The sequence below is a fragment of the Pristiophorus japonicus genome, unplaced genomic scaffold, assembly GCF_044704955.1.
Source record: "Pristiophorus japonicus isolate sPriJap1 unplaced genomic scaffold, sPriJap1.hap1 HAP1_SCAFFOLD_338, whole genome shotgun sequence".
Taxonomy (NCBI): Eukaryota; Metazoa; Chordata; class Chondrichthyes; family Pristiophoridae; genus Pristiophorus; species Pristiophorus japonicus.
In genome coordinates this window covers 600,262-614,074 of record NW_027253194.1, presented here as the reverse complement: position 1 = coordinate 614,074, position 13,813 = coordinate 600,262, and the positions used below count along the sequence as shown (strand labels likewise).

General features: G+C 43.2%; 1 protein-coding gene across 1 annotated transcript in view; it reads left to right on the top strand.

Annotated features, from left to right (window-relative positions):
* The window catches only part of LOC139250037 (probable G-protein coupled receptor 139), a gene marked incomplete at its 5' end in the record, with an annotated part of 114,864 nt that extends 102,203 nt beyond the window's left edge, over positions 1-12,661 (top strand). Inside the window, one exon of the mRNA XM_070872600.1 lies at positions 12,572-12,661. Coding sequence (XP_070728701.1) covers positions 12,572-12,661 — 90 coding nt within the window. The remainder of the gene's footprint in view (positions 1-12,571) is intronic.
* Between the last annotated feature and the right edge of the window lie 1,152 nt (positions 12,662-13,813).

The following is a 13,813-nucleotide window of genomic DNA, read 5'->3' as shown; positions in this document are numbered from 1 at the left end:
GGGTATCCTGCAGGAGATATAGTGGGTATATTACAGGAGATATTGTGCATATCCTACAGGAGGTATAGTGTGAATCCTACAGGAGATATAGTGGGTATCCTACACGAGATATATTGGGTCTCCTACACGAGGTATAGTGGGTATACTACAGGAGGTATAATGCGTATACTACAGGAGATATAGTGTGTATCCTACAGGAGATATAGTGGGTATCCTACAGGAGATATAGTGGGTATCCTACAGGAGATATAGTGAGTGTCCTACAGGAGATATAGTGGGTATCCTACAGGAGGTATAGTGGGTATCCTACAGGAGATATAGTGGGTATCCTACAGGAGAGATCGTGGATATCCTACAGGAGATAAAGTGGGTATCCAACAGGAGATTTATTGGGTCTCATACATGAGGTATAGTGGGTATACTACAGGAGGTATAATGCGTATCCTACAGGAGATATAGTGTGTATCCTACAGGAGATATAGTGGGTATCCTACAGGAGATATAGTTGGTATCCTACAGGAGATATAGTGAGTGTCCTACAGGAGATATAGTGGGTATCCTACTGGAGGTATAGTGGGTATCCTACCGGATATATAGTGGGTACCCTGCAGGAGATATAATGGGTATACTACAGAAGATATAATGGGTATACTACAGGAATTATTGTGGGATCCTACAGGAGTTCTAGTGTGCATCCTACAGGATATATAGAGGGTATAATACAGGAGGTACAGCGTGTTTCGTAAAGGAGATATAGTGGGTATCCTACAGGAGATATAGTGGGCATCCTATAGGAGATATAGTGGGTATCCTACAGGAGATATAGTGGGCATCCTATAGGAGGTATAGTGGGTATCCTTCAGGAGATATAGTGGGTATCCTATAGTCGATATAGTGGATATCCTACAGGAGATATAGTGGGTATCCTACAGGAGATATAGTGGGTACAATACAGGAGATATAGTGGGTATCCTACAGGAGAGATCGTGGATATCCTACTGGAGATATAGTGGGTCTCCTACATGAGGTAAAATGCATATCCTACAGGAGATATAGTGGGTATCCTACAGGAGATATAGTGGGTATCCTACAGGAGATATAATGGGTATCCTACAGGAGATATAGTGAGTGTCCTACAGGAGATATAGTGGGTATCCTACAGGAGGTATAGTGGGTATCCTACAGGAGATATAGTGGGTATCCTACAGGAGAGATCGTGGATATCCTACAGGAGATAAAGTGGGTATCCAACAGGAGATATATTGGGTCTCATACATGAGGTATAGTGGGTATACTACAGGAGGTATAATGCGTATCCTACAGGAGATATAGTGTGTATCCTACAGGAGATATAGTGGGTATCCTACAGGAGATATAGTGAGTGTCCTACAGGAGATATAGTGGGTATCCTACAGGAGGTATAGTGGGTATCCTACAGGAGATATAGTGGGTATCCTACAGGAGAGATCGTGGATATCCTACAGGAGATAAAGTGGGTATCCAACAGGAGATATATTGGGTCTCATACATGAGGTATAGTGGGTATACTACAGGAGGTATAATGCGTATCCTACAGGAGATATAGTGTGTATCCTACAGGAGATATAGTGGGTATCCTACAGGAGATATAGTTGGTATCCTACAAGAGATATAGTGGGTATCCTACAGGAGATATAGTGGGTATCTTACAGGAGATATAGTGTGTATCCTACAGGAGATATAGTGGGTATCCTACAGGAGATATGATGGGTATCCTTCAGGACATATAGTGTCTATACTACAGGAGTTATTGTGGGATCCTACAGGAGGTATAGTGTGCATCCTACAGGTGATAGAGGATATCCTACAGGAGGTCTAGTTTGCATCCTACAGGATATATAGAGGGTATCATACAGGAGGTATAGTGGGTATCCTACAGGAGATATAGTGGGTATACGACAGGAGATAGAGAGTGTATCCTACAGGTGATATAGTGGGTATCCTACAGGTGATATTGTGGGTATCCTACAGGTGATATAGTGGGTATCCTACAGGTGATATAGTGGATATACTACAGGAGATGTAAAGGTTATCCTACAGGAGGTATAATGTGCATCCTACAGGAGATATAGAGGGTATCGTAAAGAAGATATAGTGAGTATACTACAGGAGATATAGTATGTATGCTACAGGAGGTATAGTCTGTTTCCTACAGGTGATATAATGAGTATCCTACAGGAGATATAGTGGGTATCCTACAGGAGATATAGAGGATAGTACAGGAGGTATAGTGGGTATCCTACAGGAGGTATTGTGGGTATCCTACAGGAGATATAGTGGGTATCCTACTTGAGATATAGTGGGTATACTACAGGAGATATAGTGGGTATACTACAGGAGGTATAGTGGGTATCCTACAGCAGATATAGTGGGTATCCTACAGAAGATATAGTGGGTATCCTACAGGAGATATAGAGGGTATCCTACAGGAGATAAAGTGGGTATCCTACAGAAGATATAGTGGGTATCCTACAGGAGATATAGTGGGCATCCTAGAGGAGGTATAGTGGGTATCCTAGAAACATAGAAAATAGGTGCAGGAGTAGGCCATTCGGCCCTTCTAGCCTGCACCGCCATTCAATGAGTTCATGGCTGAACATTCAACTTCAGTACCCCATTCCTGCTTTCTCGCCATACCCCTTGATCCCCCTAGCAGTAAGGACCTCATCTAACTCCTTTTTGAATATATTTAGTGAATTGGCCTCAACAACTTTCTGTGGTAGAGAATTCCACAGGTTCACCACTCTCTGGGTGAAGAAGTTCCTCCGCATCTCGGTCCTAAATGGCTTACCCCTTATCCTTAGACTGTGACCCCTGGTTCTGGACTTCCCCAACATTGGGAACATTCTTCCTGCATCTAACCTGTCTAACCCCGTCAGAAATAGTGGGTATCCTACATGTGATATACCAGTTATCCAACAGGATATATCGTGGGTATCCTACAGGACATATAGTGTGTATCCGACAGGAGATATCGTGCGTATCCTACAGTACGTATAGTGGGTATCCTTCAGGAGATATAGTGGGTATCCTACGGCAGATATAGTGGGTATCCTACAGTAGATATAGAGAGTATCCTACAGGAGATATAGTGGGTATACTACAGGAGAAATAGTGGGTATCCTACAGTGGATATAGTGGGTATCCTACAGGAGATATAGTGGGTATCCTACAGTAGATATAGTGGGTATACTACAGGAGAAATATTTGGTATCCTTCAGGAGATATAGTGGGTATCCTACAGGAGAGATCGTCGATATCCTACAGGAGATAAAGTGGGTATCCAACAGGAGATATATTGGGTCTCCTACATGAGGTACAGTGGGTCTCCTACATGAGGTATAGTGGGTATACTACAGGAGATATAATGGGCGTCGTACAGCAGATATAGTGGGTCTCCTACATGAGGTATAGTGCGTATCCTATAGATGATATAGTGGGTATCCTACAGGAGATATAGTGTGTATCCTGCAGGTGATATAGAGGGTATCCTACAGGAGGTATAGTGGGTATCCTACAGGAGATATAGAGGGTATTCTACTGGAGATATAGAGGGTATCCTACAGAAGATATCGTGGGTATCCTGCAGGAGATATAGTGGGTATTCTGCAGGAGATATATTGGGTATACTACAGGAGGTATAGTGGGCATCCTACAGGAAATATATTGGGTATAATACAGGAGGTATAGTGAGTATCCTACAGGAGATATACTGGGTATCCTACAGGAGATATATTGGGTATCCTCGAGTAGGTATAGTGGGTATCCTTCCGGAGATATAATAGGTATCCTACAGGAGATATAGTGGTTATCCCACAGGTGATATACCAGTTATCCTGCAGGACAAATAGTGGGTATCCTACAGGAGATATCGTGCGTATCCTACAGTACGTTTAGTGGGTATCCTTCAGGAGATATAGTGGATATCCTACAGGAGACATAGTGGATATCCTACAGGAGATATAGTGGGTATACTACAGGAGATATAGCGGTTATCCTACAGGAGATATAGTGGGTATCCTACAGTAGATATAGTGGGTACCCTACAAGAGGTATAGTGTGAATCCTACAGGAGATATAGTGGGTATCCTACAGGGGAGATCGTGAATATCCTACAGGAGATAAAGTGGGTATCCAACAGTAGATATATTGGGCATCCTATAGGAGATATAGTGGGTATTCTACAGGAGATATAGTGGGCATCCTATCGGAGGTATAGTGGGTATCCTTCAGGAGATATAGTGGGTATCCTACAGTCGATATAGTGGATATCCTACAGGAGATATAGTGGGTATCCTACAGGAGATATAGTGGGTACACTACAGGAGATATAGTGGGTATCCTACAGGAGAGATCGTGGATATCCTACTGGAGTTATAGTGGGTCTCCTACATGAGGTATAGTGGGTATCCTACAGGAGATATAGTGGGTATCCTACAGGAGATATAGTGGGTATCCTACAGGAGATATAGTGGGTATCGTACAGGAGGTAAAATGCATATCCTACAGGAGGTATAGTGGGTATCCTACAGGAGATATAGTGGGTATCCTACAGGAGATATAGTGGGTATCTTACAGGAGATATAGTGTGTATCCTACAGGAGATATAGTGGGTATCTTACAGGAGATATAATGGGTATCCTTCAGGACATATAGTGTCTATCCTACAGGAGTTATTGTGGGATCCTACAGGAGGTATAATGTGCATCCTACAGGTGATAGAGGATATCCTACAGGAGGTCTAGTTTGCATCCTACAGGATATATAGAGGGTATCATACAGGAGGTATAGTGGGTATCCTACAGGAGATATAGTGGGTATACGACAGGTGGTATAGTGGGTATCCTACAGGTAATATAGTGGATATACTACAGGAGATGTAAAGGTTATCCTACAGGAGGTATAATGTGCATCCTACAGGAGATATAGAGGGTATCGTAAAGGAGATATAGTGAGTATACTACAGGAGATATAGTATGTATGCTACAGGAGGTATAGTGTGTTTCCTACAGGTGATATAACGAGTATCCTACAGGAGATATAGTGGGTATCCTACAGGGGATATAGAGGGTAGTACAGGAGGTATAGTGGGTATCCTACAGGAGGTATAGTGGGTATCCTACAGGAGATATAGTGGGTATTCTACTGGAGATATAGAGGGTATCCTACAGAAGATATCGTGGGTATCCTGCAGGAGATATAGTGGGTATTCTGCAGGAGATATATTGGGTATACTACAGGAGGCATAGTGGGCATCCTACAGGAAATATATTGGGTATAATACAGGAGGTATAGTGAGTATCCTACAGGAGATATACTGGGTATCCTACAGGAGATATATTGGGTATCCTCGAGTAGGTATAGTGGGTATCCTTCCGGAGATATAATAGGTATCCTACAGGAGATATAGTGGTTATCCCACAGGTGATATACCAGTTATCCTGCAGGACAAATAGTGGGTATCCTACAGGAGATATCGTGCATATCCTACAGTACGTTTAGTGGGTATCCTTCAGGAGATATAGTGGATATCCTACAGGAGATATAGTGGATATCCTACAGGAGATATAGTGGGTATACTACAGGAGATATATCGGTTATCCTACAGGAGATATAGTGGGTATCCTACAGTAGATATAGTGGGTATCCTACAAGAGGTATAGTGTGAATCCTACAGGAGATATAGTGGGTATCCTACAGGGGAGATCGTGAATATCCTACAGGAGATAAAGTGGGTATCCAACAGTAGATATATTGGGCATCCTATAGGAGATATAGTGGGTATTCTACAGGAGATATAGTGGGCATCCTATAGGAGGTATAGTGGGTATCCTTCAGCAGATATAGTGGGTATCCTACAGTCGATATAGTGGATATCCTACAGGAGATATAGTGGGTATCCTACAGGAGATATAGTGGGTACACTACAGGAGATATAGTGGGTATCCTACAGGAGAGATCGTGGATATCCTACTGGAGTTATAGTGGGTCTCCTACATGAGGTATAGTGGGTATCCTACAGGAGATATAGTGGGTATCCTACAGGAGATATAGTGGGTATCCTACAGGAGATATAGTGGGTATCGTACAGGAGGTAAAATGCATATCCTACAGGAGGTATAGTGGGTATCCTACAGGAGATATAGTGGGTATCCTACAGGAGATATAGTGGGTATCTTACAGGAGATATAGTGTGTATCCTACAGGAGATATAGTGGGTATCTTACAGGAGATATAATGGGTATCCTTCAGGACATATAGTGTCTATCCTACAGGAGTTATTGTGGGATCCTACAGGAGGTATAGTGTGCATCCTACAGGTGATAGAGGATATCCTACAGGAGGTCTAGTTTGCATCCTACAGGATATATAGAGGGTATCATACAGGAGGTATAGTGGGTATCCTACAGGAGATATAGTGGGTATACGACAGGTGGTATAGTGGGTATCCTACAGGTAATATAGTGGATATACTACAGGAGATGTAAAGGTTATCCTACAGGAGGTATAATGTGCATCCTACAGGAGATATAGAGGGTATCGTAAAGGAGATATAGTGGGTATACTACAGGAGATATAGTATGTATGCTACAGGAGGTATAGTGTGTTTCCTACAGGTGATATAATGAGTATCCTACAGGAGATATAGTGGGTATCCTACAGGAGATATGGTGGGTATACTACAGGACGTATAGTGGGTATCCTACAGGAGATATAGTGGGTATACTACAGGAGATATAGTGGGTAGTACAGGAGGTATAGTGGGTTTCCTACAGGAGGTATAGTGGGTATCCTACAGGAGATATAGAGGGTATCCTACAGCAGATATAGAGGGTATCCTACAGGAGATAAAGTGGGTATCCTACAGAAGATATAGTGGGTATCCTACAGGAGATATAGTGGGCATCCTAGAGGAGGTATAGTGGGTATCCTACAGGAGATATAGTGGATATCCTACATGTGATATACCAGTTATCCTACAGGATATATCGTGGGTATCCTACAGGACATATAGTGGGTATCCGACAGGAGATATCGTGCGTATCCTACAGTACGTATAGTGGGTATCCTTCAGGAGATATAGTGGGTATCCTACAGGAGATATAGAGATTATCCTACAGGAGATATAGTGGATATACTACAGGAGAAATAGTGGGTATCCTACAGTAGATATAGTGGGTATCCTACAGGAGAGATTGTCGATATCCTACAGGAGATAAAGTGGGTATCCAACAGGAGATATATTGGGTCTCCTACATGAGGTACAGTGGGTCTCCTACATGAGGTATAGTGGGTATACTACAGGAGATATAATGGGCATCGTACAGCTGATATAGTGGGTCTCCTACATGAGGTATAGTGCGTATCCTATAGGAGATATAGTGGGTATCCTACAGGAGATATAGTGTGTATCCTGCAGGTGATATAGAGGGTATCCTACAGGAGGTATAGTGGGTATCCTACAGGAGATATAGAGGGTATTCTACTGGAGATATAGAGGGTATCCTACAGAAAATATCGTGGGTATCCTACAGGAGATATAGTGGGTATTCTGCAGGAGATATATTGAGTATACTACAGGAGGCATAGTGGGCATCCTCCAGGAAATATATTGGGTATACTACAGGAGGTATAGTGAGTATCCTACAGGAGATATACTGGGTATCCTACAGGAGATATATTGGGTATCCTCGAGTAGGTATAGTGGGTATCCTTCCGGAGATATAATAGGTATCCTACAGGAGATATAGTGGTTATCCCACAGGTGATATACCAGTTATCCTGCAGGACAAATAGTGGGTATCCTACAGGAGATATCATGCGTATCCTACAGTACGTTTAGTGGGTATCCTACAGGAGATATAGTGGATATCCTACAGGAGATATAGTGGGTATACTACAGGAGATATAGTGGTTATCCTGCAGGAGATATAGTGGGTATCCTACAGTAGATATAGTGGGTATCCTACAAGAGGTATAGTGTGAATCCTACAGGAGATATAGTGGGTATCCTACAGGGGAGATCGTGAATATCCTACAGGAGATAAAGTGGGTATCCAACAGGAGATATATTGGGTATCCTACAGCAGATATAGTGGGTCTCCTACATGAGGTATAGTGGGTATCGTACAGGAGATATAGTGGGTATCCTACAGGTGATATAGAGGATATGCTGCAGGTGATATAGAGGGTATCCTACAGGAGGTATAGTGGGTATCCTACAGGAGATATAGAGGGTATCCTACAGGAGGTATAGTGGGTATGCTACAGGAGATATAGTGGGTATCGTACACGAGATATAGTGGGTATCCTACAGGAGATATAGTGGGTATCCTACATGTGATATAGTGGGTATCCTACAGGTGATATAGACGATATCCTGCAGGTGATATAGAGGGTATCCTACAGGAGTTATAGTGGGTATGCTACAGGAGATATAGTGGGTATCCTACAGGAGATATAGTGAGTATCCTACAGGAGATGTAGTGAGTATCCTACAGGAGATATAGTGGGTATCCTGCAGGAGATATGGAGGATATCCTGCAGGATATGTATAGGATAACCTGCAACATACATTGTCGATATCGCCTGGCGATATAATGGAAACCTAAACATTAACACCTGCATCATCTTCATTGACGCTGTGTTGTGCTGCACCTACAGGCCCGGTCCAGGACGATCAGGGCCCTGGGGCTGAGGGGAAAGCTCTGGGCAGTGGATGAGAGCTGGAATATATTTATTATTTGGTTAATTATTCCGATCTCTGGACAGTCAATGCCTTGTTGAACCTATTCAGGTGAAGCGTTGCTCATGTTTCACGTTATTGTCAGTAATGGTGACCAGGGTGGGCTGTGGAGCTTTAACCCCAGAAGCCGGGCATGAACTGGAAATGTTGATGTGAATGAGTGTCTGTCTGATTAAAGCTGAACAAGACCAGGGCGGGATGGAAGCAGGTTTTAATATTCAATTAGGCTCCAGTTCTACAAGCGCATTTGTTCCCATGGAACGTTGTTGTGGGGGCTCTTCAATGAAAAAATGGTGTTAAACCTAAGTATAACTGAGGGCACTCAAGGCTTGAGACTTGTGTGGGTTGATGTTTATACTGAGTGCATGTTAGTCCAGCTTTACTTTCTCAACACGTCCCTGCAGTTATTGGAAACAATGTTAATTCTAGTGTCTGGTTTAATACTAAGAACATTTTACAGAACTAGTCATTTGGATAATCATGTCTTTTACTTCCAAAGACAATATCCAGTCTATGTCTTTTTGAGATGAGAATTTAAATCTGCACCTGTGGTTCAGAAGGATTAGTAAGAGACGACCAGGATCGATAGGTTGAAGGTAAAGCGTGTCATTCTAACATGATGAGGAAACATGCGATGTGTGAAATCTTGCCCAGTATCTCGACACAAGTGAAGTCCCTTCTCTCCAAAACTCCCCTCCTTGACATAAATCTTGAACGCTTAACTGCGAATCAATTTAGTCTGAAGTTTACTGTTAACAAGGAACAGCAGGTGACCTGTACAATCTGAGAGAGTTACCGTGACCTTGTTAATAGTTGCTAATATATTAGTTTTGTTGCCGCCACTGCCCTGGACAATCGGCTATTAACACCGCACATGGAATGTTGCTGAACGTTTCACCCTCCATTATTGCCCCGACGAATCTCCAACAGTAGAATAGCCTGATCATGCAATGAACCCGATATTTCATAGAAACATAGAAACATAGAAAATAGGTGCAGGAGCAGGCCATTCGGCCCTTCGAGCCTGCACCACCATTCAATAAGATCATGGCTGATCATTCCCTCAGTACCCCTTTCCTGCTTTCTCTCCATACCCCCTGATCCCTTTAGCCGTAAGGGCCACATCTAACTCCCTCTTGAATATATCCAATGAACTGGCATCAACAACTCACTGCAGCAGGGAATTCCACAGGTTAACAACTCTCTGAGTGAAGAAGTTTCTCCTCATCTCAGTCCTACATGGCTTACCCCTGATCCTGAGACACAAATAACCTTCCCGATGTACAAGGGGATCGAAGGTCGGGTGAGAAGGAGGAACTGAAGGATATCCTTATCAGGCGGGAAATTGTGTTAGGGAAATTGATGGGATTTAAGGCCGATACATCCCCAGAGGATGATTTGCTTGTGGCTTCTAGCCACGGATACAGGTGCATGCAAGATTCCCTGAAACTGTTACAGCACCTATGTGAGAGAGGGCACAGAGTGTCGTTACCAAAGTTACAATTTTGTCAGACTCAAGTCCAGTACCTGGGTTTTCACATATCTCAAGGGCAGAGGCAGCTAGGACCAGAAAGAATTCAGACAATTCAAAGGGCCACTATACCAAAGACAAAGAAGGATATCTTGTCATTTTTGGGGATGGTTGGGTACTGTAGACAATGGATCCCCGATTATCGAGAATGGGATGCGGTCCTAAGATCAGCTGCCCTAAATGATGCCCCACCCAAGGTGGAGTGGACCCCAGAGAGAGAGGAGGCATTTAAACAGTTAAAGAAAGCCATTACTAATGCTCCGGCGTTGGGACTTCCGAATTATGGTAAACCTTTTCAGATGTCTGTGAATGAGAAAGAAGGATTTGCAACAGCAGTACTAACCCAAGAACATGGTGGGGGAAATAGACCAGTTGCTTATTATTCGGTTTTGCTGCCTCCAGTAGTAAGGGGAATGCCAGCATGTCTACGTGTTGTAGCTGCTACTGCGGTCATGGTGGAGAAGTCGGTATCTATTGTTTTGGACTATCCATGTACTGTCATTACAGCCCATGCTGTGTTACTTTTGAATTCAGCTGCCACACAACACTTTACAGCGTCTCGAAGAGCAGGTTATGAAGTATTACTACTGTCACACCCTAACTATACCTTTCGACGTACACCGGTAGTGAACCCAGCCACCTTTCTCCCTACTAAAGAAGTAGAGGATCCAGACCAGCATGATTGTCTGTTAACGGTGGAAATAGCCACCTTACCAAGACCAGATTTGCTCACAGAGCCCATGGACAATCCTGATCTTATTCTCTATACGGGTGGATCATCGTACAGGCCGTCGGATGATTTGTTTTTGGCAGGCTATGCTATTGTAAACCCCCACGAAACTGTTGAAGCATTTGCCCTGCCTCCCGGAACCTCGGCTCAGGCTGCTGAATTGTTTGCCCTCACTAGAGCTTGTATAATAGCTAAAGATCAAACTGCTAATATCTATACTGATTCTAGATATGCATTCGGTGTAGTCCATGATTTTGGACAACTGTGGAAAAACAGAGGCTTTATCACCTCTGGTGGAAAGCATATTAAGCACTCTCAACTGGTGCTTAATCTATTAGATGCCATTCAGTTGCCAAGTAAGGTAGCCGTTATCAAATGTGCAGCTCACACAACCGGTGAGGATGGAGTATCAGTAGGAAATAGGAGGGCTGACGAGGCAGCCAAACAGGCCGCTTCGGCACAGGCAGACTGCCTTCAAGCAGTCTCAGTCTCCCCTCCACAGGTACTTGACATCCAACAACTTAAAACAGCCCAACAACAAGTTACCATGCAGGAAGGAAGAACTTGGGAAAACCAGGGTTGTTTTCTCAAAAACGACATTTGGTATCACCCTGATGGGCGAACTGTTTGCCCTAGATCTCTATTTTTGTCCCTGTCTCACCTAGCACACGGTCAGGCTCACATGGACAAAGGAGGGATGATACATGCTATTAATGCACAGTGGTATGCACCAGGAATAACAGTAGTAATTGAGAAAGTTGCTAGAACATGCCAAATTTGTCAACAAAATAACAGAGGTAAAACACCTGCTGGATATGATCATCTACCCTAGCCAAGTATGCCCTTTGAGAATTTGTAAATTGATTTTGTCCACATGCCTCCAGTATCAGGTCTCAAGTATCTATTAGTCATAGTAGATATGTTCACAAGATGGGTAGAAGTGTACACCACTAGGAGAGACGATGCCCGAACAGTAGTAAAAATTCTATTTAAAGAAATAGTACCAAGATATGGGATACCTATGGGAATCAACAGTGACAGGGGAACACACTTCACAGGAAAAATAGTGAAAAATCTTGCAGAAGCGTTAGGGTTCCAGTGGAAGTTACATATACCATATCAACCACAGTCCTCGGGAATTGTAGAGAGAGTAAATGGGATAATAAAATCTACCCTTACCAAGGTATGTCAGGAGACTGGACTGAAGTGGCCAGATGCCTTACCATTGGTATTGTATACAATGAGAAACCAGAAAAACCGAAACACTGGTTTAACACCACATGAAGCTTTATTGGGAAGACCAATGCCTACTGGTGTAAAACCACCATTGGTGGCTGAAGAAATAGCATTAATTTGGAATGATGAAAAATCACTAAAGTATGCTCAGGCCATGTGTGAAATAGCGAGGAGTCTGCATGAACAAATAAAGCAGACACAGGTGCCCCGTCGGAAGGAAATATGCACCTTTCAGGCCTGGAGATCAAGTGTTAGTAAAAACATTAAATAAAGAATCCTTTTCCCCTAGGTGGAAAGGACCGTATCAGATAATTCTCACAACACGAACCACGCTGAAGTTGGAAAAACACCCGAACTGGGTGCATGCGACCCGCTGTAAATATTATTTCCCCGACGAAATACAGCCGAAGGAAAAGGCATTGAACCAGGACGTACTACGGTCGCCCGACTAAGGAAACAGCCATCTTCTCGCTGAAGAACTGTACCTGCTCTTGTATTAAATTAAATATTTGGATTGAAAGTACTGCCCAAAAATTCACGGACGGATGTCAGAGCTCATTTGTGTGCCAGTTTGGGCCTTTATTATTTGGGTCACTGTTACGATCGTGTGGACGTGTTGTTATTGTAACGACTTAATTCAAGAGTGGTATAGAAACAAACAAGAAAGGGAAGATGGGAAGGGACTCTTGGAAAAATTATAAATGGACGTTAGGTATACTGATCATTTTAGCGACAGGGAACTCCCGGCAGGAGGAAGAAGTCCTAAAAGAAGGAAGAGTATGGAAGGGAAATATGGTATGGGAAAGAAGTAATAGTATAAGGCAGCAAGGCAATTTTATATGCCCAGTAGGCCAAAGTTGTAAGGTAGGGAATTTTACGGCACGATGTGAAGCATGTAGAATGAAGGAAGAAAGAGGGGAGTTCCAGTTTATATTGGGGAAAGGGTATCAGTTGTTCATAGAATACCAGCCTGATGTGTGGATGAAGTGTACCGGGAGCACAGGGAAAAACAAGAGATGGGGTACATAGGAGGGCCGGACGAGAGAAAAGACTTCCTCCGTTACTCATTTACAAGTATGGTAGAAGGGCAGCGGATGTTGTGCATGAATAACACCCCGGTGAATGGAGGAGACCCATTCGTGGTAAAATGGTCAGTAAAAGAATCCGGCCACCCAGAAGACCGGGACCCGGGACATCTAAAAAGGATACTGACCACTTGCATCCCAGTGGTAAGATCCCCAGGTGTATTAAATCTAACAATACGAATTAAATATCCCCCAAAGAAAGAAGATGGTTGCCACACAACCAGTGTTAAGGTATCTTTTGAAAAAGAAAGAAACGGGATGTGTTAGAGACTTTGTTAGGTGGAGTGGGAGCAGGAATAGGAGCATTGAACTCCATGGATATCGAGACCCTACAAAATAAAATCCAGGCCGTCAGGGGACTGGTCGGGGAAGATATAAAGATCAGAAATGCCTGGGATGAAGGATTACAACAATTACAGATATCAGGTTACGTCATAAACGAAATG